At 39.4% G+C, this 8542-nt stretch overlaps 1 protein-coding gene across 1 annotated transcript in view; it reads left to right on the top strand.

Annotated features, from left to right (window-relative positions):
- Positions 1-4159: 4159 nt before the first annotated feature.
- LOC109973685 (membrane-associated phosphatidylinositol transfer protein 3) overlaps positions 4160-8542 on the top strand; it is an 84017-nt gene continuing 79634 nt past the window's right edge. Inside the window, exons 1-3 of the mRNA XM_020623468.1 lie at positions 4160-4177; positions 5482-5557; positions 7829-7924. Coding sequence (XP_020479124.1) covers positions 4160-4177; positions 5482-5557; positions 7829-7924 — 190 coding nt within the window. The remainder of the gene's footprint in view (positions 4178-5481; positions 5558-7828; positions 7925-8542) is intronic.

Genomic DNA, 8542 nt, shown 5'->3' with positions numbered 1-8542 from the left:
GGGTACTTGTGTAGTAGAGCTATTAAAATTACTAAGTAAAATTAGTATGTTAAAATCAGTTTGAAGGCCTCACTCATAAGGTGGACTCAACAAATCAACTCCCAACTCCCATGATGGAGAGAGCTGTTTGGCAGCTAGCTTGTCATGGCTGGATCAGAAGTGTTTTGATTGTGCACCCCATCAGCCCCTGTCAAGCAGAGCAGAGAGGGGAGTGATGGGGTACACAGTAGATGCTGAACACCAGGCAGATATTTGCAGCCACACTGTAAACAGTGTGTGTTAGTTTGCTTTAATGGAAATGTTAACAAGTCCAAGCTTATAGTAGCTTTTTTGGTGCCAGCCTGCCCTCCATGGACGACCTGTACACCTCACAGGTCAAAAAAAGGGCAGAGAGGATCACTGCAGACCCCTCATATCCTGGACACAATCTGTTTGAACTCCTCCCCTGTGGATGGTGTTAGAGGTCATTGTGGTAAATGGTCTTATACTCGTATAGCGCCTTTCTACGCTTTTACAGCACACTCAAAGCACTTTCACATTATTCAGCCATTCACCCATTCGCACACCGGTGACATTACCGGGAGTTCAGTGTCTTGCTCAAGGACACTTCAACTGGACAAGCCAGGAACCAAACCGCTAATCCTTCAGTTAGGAAACAACCCGCTCTACCTCCTGAGCCACAGCCGCCCCCAAGTGCACCAAGACAACCAGGCACAGGGACAGTTTCTTCCCCCGGGCTGTCACTCTGATGAACACTTAACCAACGACAGTATGACTGGACAATAACCCTCAGTGCAATACCTGTAAATATAAATTGTACATATATATCTGTAAAATGCATCTAGACTGTGTGTATATAGAGGTCTCTATTTATAAGTACTTTTAAGTATATTTTTATTCCTACTCATCCCATTTCACAATGAGCATTCCTTTGTTATCTGCATTGTTTACTGCCTGTCTATACTGCTTATTTTGCATTGTTTGCACTGTTTGTTGCTTGTTAACAGTGCTTATTTTGTTATATTACACAGCCTTATGCTGGTTTACTGTTTACTTGCCCCTTGCATGGGGATATGTACATGCACATTGAGAGCCGATGTACCAGAGTCAAACTCCTCTTGTGTCCGACAGACCTGGCCAATAAAGCTGATACTGATTCTGAAAAATACCCCTTCTATCAAACTCAGTCATTTATAACTTTGATTGTTTGATTTATGGCTTCTTAACATAAATGCCTAATAAGAGATCAGTGATCATGTGTCAAGTACAGAAACATGTTAAACTGTGAATAAAGTCTGCAACGATAAGGATTGGTCTCAACCTAGATAACACCTGCAACCTATAGAGTAGTGTAGCTGTTAACCAAACAGCCTGCACCCAAACCCAGTGAAACTCCACACACACACACACACATATACAGCCAGTATATAGCGGAAAAGCGGTTCGAGCTAACAGTATCATTAGTACAACAGGAAGTATAAGCAGTGTCCCTTCTTCTTGCTACAATTAGCATTTGGCAACGCAGTGCATAAGTACATTACGCCACCTAGCGAGCAGGTGTGTGCTACACAGCATAAAGCCGCAATAATGATGAAAATAGATTAAAATATCTACAATGAGAGGAAAAACCCCTAAAACAGACTGATGCAAAATACACCATAGGATAGAAAAGAGACAAAACAAAAGAGCTGTTCACTTAACAAAGACACAAATCATGTCAAAATAGGTGTTAAACAACCACCACTAGCCTACCAGGGATGGCGTAGGTGTTAAACAACCATTAAGAGGTGTAAAATGTAAAATAAACACAACATGTTAGACTAGAATAAAGCTGTGGATACAGAATAAAGACCAACAGACAGTTGAATCAGTTACACCCTCCAGCCCAGTCTGATAAAATAACATTTACTCAAATGCTTCTCTGTAACGAAAAACATATCGCTCTTTACACTGTTTCCATAAACATAAATGTCAGTGTTAACAGGATGGGATAATATAGAAACAAGTCCACCCATAAACAAGTTAGAAGTTAAGAAGAATCTCTTCTTCACTCATTCATCTTATAGGCACGCATAGTGGTGAAATCTGTACAGTGTTGCTGTCAACACCATGGCACTGTAAAATGTTACTGCAGGTCATAGCTACAACTAACTTACGAGTCCCTCATTGCATGAAATCCATCTGAACAAGCATGAATACACCTAGTAAGTGAACTGTGGAGAAAGAAAACACAATAAAGACACAAAAATTAATACCTAACACATGGTTACAAAAAGAGACAATGCACCAGCAGTGAGATGCAGACCTAACGAAGAGACGTGGATCATGTCAAAATAGGTGCCATTAAGAGATGGAAAACCCTCCTAAAACATATCACTGTTTACAAAATAAATGCATGTATATTATTTATTTGTTGAATAAAGATGGGATAATATAGAACCAGGCCCATCTATAAACATATGCAAACCCCTATGCTCTTTAATTGTAAGAATGTAAAAAAGGAAGGCAACACTGAATATTTACTTGAATAAAAGTAGAAATACTCTGTTACATACAGTGCCTTGCGAAAGTATTCGGCCCCCTTGAACTTTGCGACCTTTTGCCACATTTCAGGCTTCAAACATAAAGATATAAAACTGTAATTTGTTGTGAAGAATCAACAACAAGTGGGACACAATCATGAAGTGGAACGAAATTTATTGGATATGTCAAACTTTTTTAACAAATAAAAAACTGAAAAATTGGGCGTGCAAAATTATTCAAATCCACATAAGGGATGACGGCAACATTCATAGATCCTGGAATGCACAATGAGGGGCAATGTTCATTCCTATTACAGAGGCCCACTGAAATTTTTTTGAGGAAAAGCTGTGTTAGACTGCATATTGTTTATAGTAAAGTATTTTTATATACAAATATAAAAATGAAAATGTTTCTGGAGTGGGACTTTAATTAATTATAGAAGTTGTGCAGAAGCTGCCCATAGCTCTACACAGTGATCCATGTGTGTACTGTATGTGTTTCTATGCTGCTCCAAATGAGTCTGTTCTGGTTCAACTTGTCTTATTAAATGAGCTTAAAAATAAAGTGACACCTTAGTTATAAAACACTGAGCAGGCTGTAACACACAAGAGTGTGTAACACGCAATTCGCTAATTCATGTTAGTGGATGAGTGAGACTTGTTTAAGTATTTTCCTTCCACGCTAATGATGATTCATTTGAATGACTTTAGGTGTGAATTTTGACTCACGGGCCATTGAATACAGATAAACAACAGGGTGGTTCGTTTTAACATCTATCCATGAGCCAATTTAACGATCATATTACAATTACATTAACTGGGCAGATAGTTTTGTTCTGACCTATTGTACATATGTTATTTGTCTGTCACACACACACACTCCTGCAAACAGAAGTATATAAAATGTATTCACACACTGTTGGAGTGAGATGAAATACACAAGGATTAAAGGCACCCAACACCACAAAGTCACATCACAAAATGCCAAAACAGTCAAAAGTGCATTCATCAGTCTACATGAATTAAATCGATCGTTTCATGTATTTGTTTTATACAGTGTGGCTCCGATGGCATTAGTACCCCTGCAGAGGCAGATCATGAGGAATTGTTTAGTGTTAGGCTGTACCGGAGATCTTTGAGTTCTGAAAATCATTTTCGAGCTGAGGTTAACAATTGTTTAGGTCCTTTTGATGAAGGAAAGCAAAGCAACAAATTACTGAAAAAGTCTAGTTTGTGTTGGCCGCTACAAAGTATTAACTTAAGGGGGCTGAATAATTTTGCACGCCCAATTTTTCAGTTTTTTATTTGTTAAAAAAGTTTGAAATATCCAATAAATTTCGTTCCACTTCATGATTGTGTCCCACTTGTTGTTGATTCTTCACAAAAAATTACAGTTTTATATCTTTATGTTTGAAGCCTGAAATGTGGCAAAAGGTCGCAAAGTTCAAGGGGGCCGAATACTTTCGCAAGGCACTGTATGTTCCATGCATTACTTCAGTGCATCAAGATATACTCTCTCTCCAGCACATGACTAGTGTCATAAAGTGTCTTCTTCTCCGGGTGCTTCCACTTTACCCTTGCTTGACTTACTCATAAGAATCCCTACAATGTTTCCATAAACACTATGGCAGTGTAAAATGACCTGCTACTGTCAGGTACATAGTGGCATTAACCACATCATTCCCACAGGAAACCCTAATAAAATCCTTTAATGTTGTTAGAAATCCATAAATTATGTTTGAAACTTTCTGTTAATCCCATCATAAAATCCATTATAAAAAGTTGAAAAGTAAAACTTATATGCGAACTCCTTTGAAGAATGTAATTACGTGCCATAAAAGTTGGCAGCCTTTTAATCTAGACAGAAGTGGGCGGGGCCAATATCAATCAAAGTCAGAAATCACTGAGTTTGACAGAAACAGTATAATATATGTCTCTGTAGTATTTTCCCACTGTGTGAGAGCAATGCTGGATACAATATGCAGGCTAACATTAGGATGCATAGCAGCACAAATTGCAATTCAATATTTGATAGTTTAAAAAAAAATTGTAAGCTATTGCGCAAAAGGATCAACACTTGATGCTGAAGCAGATAACAACATCCCATCCAGGAGAACAAAGCACCAGATGTCAATGATGTTTGTGATGGACATTCCCCTCCATCCCATTGTGTATTTCATGATGTGTTTATGTTAAGGTTTGTGCTGCTACCAGGACGTCAGGCTGACACATAAGGGAGCAATTGTGCAAGTACCACAAGCAGGCATGCCAGCTATATGTTGTTTCATAGCCCTGTAAACACTGCAACACTCTGCACTTTTTAGCTGTTGTATCTATCTGTAATCTGGTGAAAAATTTACTAAGGATTTTTATTTATAGCTCATTTTTTCCATTTTGCTGTGACATATTTACATTTGCAAAGAGAAGCGTTTCTGTGAAAACAGTAATCATCTTGATGATTAGTGTTGTAATTGCCTACTTCTATGTGCACAGTGAATTGTATAATTTGGCCAAATTGCTACCTCTCTCATAATTTAGCCCACACATATTAAGAGATTGTCTATAAGGCATGGCTGTGTGAGGTGCAGAGAAACAATGCTGCTTTGGCTGGCAGTGCTGCTGCGGGTCTATATGTACAATAAAGTACTGAACTAATCCTTAACACTCATAAGCCAAAATGACAGGGTTATCGCCTCTGCAGTGGTTCAGGGATCCTGGAACCCCTGGAGAACGGTTTACTGACTGACTAAGTCAAAGGTTAAAGAGAGAGCTTCAGCTTATCCTCAAAGTGGGGAGCATGTTAAATATTTATATCCAGCTTGTCATCAGAAGGGCAACAATACCGAGTCATTCATCCGTATTTAGTCTTCGGCACAGCGTAATGCACCTTTATTGTATAAGTAGCCAGCAGGCTAGTTATACAATCGTTGCAGCCAGCTGTGGGCTAAAATGACTGGAGTGGCTTACTGTGAACACAGGAAATGATGACTGGGCAGTTGCAGTGTCCCTGAAAGCCCAACTTCATTGGAATTGGGGTTTGTATAATCGATTTAGTTTTTTATCCACAGTATCATCACTTTGTGGAATTGCTCTTGTGTGTTGCAACCATTTTCTAACTTTTAAGAAGTCTTTTTTTTTATTTTGCTATTAAACATTATCTATCTATCTATCTATCTATCTATCTGTCTGTCTGTCTGTGTGTCTGTGTGTCTGTCTGTCTGTCTGTCTGTCTTGCCCCTTGAACTTTTCCACATTTTACCATGTTACAACCACAAACTTAAATGTATATTATTGGGAAATTATGTGATAGACCAACAAAAAGTATCACATAATTGTGAAGTGGAAGGAAAATGATACGTGGTGTTGAAGGTTTTTTTTGCAATTAAAACTTTGAAAAGTGTGGCGTTCATATGTATTCAGCCCCCTTTACTCTCATAGCCCTAAATAAAATCTAGTGCAACCAACTGCCTTCAGAAGTCACCTAATTAGTAAATAGAGTCCACCTGTGTATAATTCACTCTCAGTATAAATACAACTGTTCTGTGATGGCCTCAGAGGTTTGTTAGGGAACATTAGTGAACAAATGGCATCATGAAGACTAAGGAACACACCAGTCAAATCAGGGATAAAGTTGTGGAGAAGTTTAAAGCAGGATTAGATTATAAAAACATATCCCAAGCTTTGAACATCTCAAAGAGCAGTGTTCAGTCCATCATCTGAAAATGGAAAGCGTATGGCACAACTGCAAACCTACCAAGACATGGCCGTCCACCTAAATGGGCCAGACAAGGAGAGCATTAATCAGAGAAGCAACCAAGATGCCCATGGTAACTCTGGAGGAGCTGCTGAGAACCACAGCTCAGGTGGGACAATCTGTCCACAGGACAACTATTAGTTGTGTACTCCACAAATATAGCTTTTATGGAACAGTGGCAAGAAGAAAGCCATTGTTGAAAGAAAGCAATAAGAAGTCCCGTTTGCAGTTTGCCACAAGCCATGTAGGGGACTCAGCAAAAATGTGGAAGAAGGTGCTCTGGTCAGATGAGACCAAACTTGAACTTTTTGGTCTACATGCAAAACATTATGTGTGGCGGAAACCTAACACTGCACATCAACCTGAACACACCATCCCCACCGTGAAACATGGTGGTGGCAGCGTCATGCTGTGGGGATACTTTTTTTCAGCAGGGACAGGGAAGCTGGTCAGAGTTGATGAAAAGTTGGATGGAGCTAAATGCAGGGCAAGAAAACCTGTTAGATGCTGCAAAAGACTTGGGACTGGAGCAGAGGTTCACCTTCCAGCAGGACAACGACCCTAAACATACAGCCAGAGTTACAATGGAACGGTTTAGATCAAAGCATATTCATGTGTTAGAATGGCCCAGTCAAAGTCCAGACCTAAATCCTATTGAGAATCTGTGGCAAGACTTGAAAATTGCTGTTCACAGATGCTCTCCATCCAATCTGACTGAACTGGAGTTATTTCGCAAAGAATGGGCAAAAATTGCAGTCTCTAGATGTGCAAAGCTGGCAGAGACATACCCCAAAAGACTTGTAGCTGTAATTGCAGCGAAAGCTTGTTTGACAAAGTATTGACTCGGGGGGCTGAATGCATATGCACACCCCACTTTTCAAATTTATCTGTAAAAAATCTTGAATGCCGCTTTTATCATTTTCCTTCCACTTCACAATTATGTGATACTTTGTGTTGGTGTATCACATAAAATACCAGTGAAATACATTTAAGTTTGTGGTTGTAACGTGACAAAATTTGGAAAAGTTCAAGGGATATGAATACTTTTGCAAAGCACTGTATCTATCTAGTAACAAATAAATAATAAAGACAGGGAGTAGTGTATATGAAGCCAGAACAAGACCATCAAAGACTATAAAGAAATCTTTTCCATAATCAATTGTTTGCATTGATTTTATATCAGGGTACTTGAGAGTGAATATTTTCAACAAATGGAAAACTCTTTAAATCTCCTTCCTTCCCTGCTCTTGTATCAGCAGGTTATGAAAATGACTGCTGCCTTGCTGTCCTTGTGTGGTATGATGCAGCTCAGAAGAAAGCCCATTTGGGTCTTTTCACATGCTGTGACACTCAGATGACCATATCCCCACCTGGGGCATTCATACTTTTCACTCTGAATTTTTATCACTATCAACAAAAAAGGAGGGGAAAAAATAAGAAATATGCTTGATCTTTCTGTCCTTGAGTTCTGTGATTAATGCCACAACCCTGCCTGTCATGCTTCAATTCTAAAAGTGGATTTTCTGTCTTATTTTCTTTTTCTGTTCTGCAGGTTCTTCACGAAAGTACAGTGCCTCACGTTGGTGTCTGCAAAACATTGCACAAGAATCAGCAGACAGCTCTGATGAGGAGTTCTTTGACGCCAGAGGTTAGTATTACATTTTATTTCCCCATCTTCCTGTCTTCACCTTGTAGTTCTTCTGTCTCCCCAACAGAAACAGTCTCAGATATGATCTGAGCTTAGTAGCATTTTAAACCCTTTTCCTTTAAGTGTGCATACATGCAAGTCTCACTGTGTAGCTACAGGGACTACAGGAACTTGATCAAATATAACATGTAGTCATTGTCACAGGTTCTGCTTGTGTTTCAAAATTTTGTTTGTAGGAGATGTTCCTAAATACAAGTTCCAGGTAGTACCAACAGTGGCACAGATATACACTGGCCTCGTAGACTACAACAAACACAACAGTAATAACTATTTTACTACAAGTGGTGTAAATTCCAAGTTTCACAATATGATCTTATATTGATGGTCCTAGCCAGATCCAGTGTTTTCCAGTGCTTAAAAATATCCCTGTTAGGTGCCGTTCGCACCAGTCAGTGTGCGAACGAGGAAAGAGGCAGACCCAGGTAGCCGACTTCGGTGCAAGCAATGATTTATTATATACAGTGATCAAAGGAGTGACAATACACAGAGGGAAATAGTATGTAGTCCTGTAGATGAGTAGTAGCCGGGTGTTTGACCAACCGCAGGAGGCGAGGAGTG

This window comes from Monopterus albus, unplaced genomic scaffold (assembly GCF_001952655.1).
Source record: "Monopterus albus unplaced genomic scaffold, M_albus_1.0 scaffold300.1, whole genome shotgun sequence".
NCBI classification, from domain to species: domain Eukaryota; kingdom Metazoa; phylum Chordata; class Actinopteri; order Synbranchiformes; family Synbranchidae; genus Monopterus; species Monopterus albus.
The sequence above is the reverse complement of the archived record's forward strand: the minus strand, read 5'-3'. Positions and strand labels throughout refer to the sequence as shown.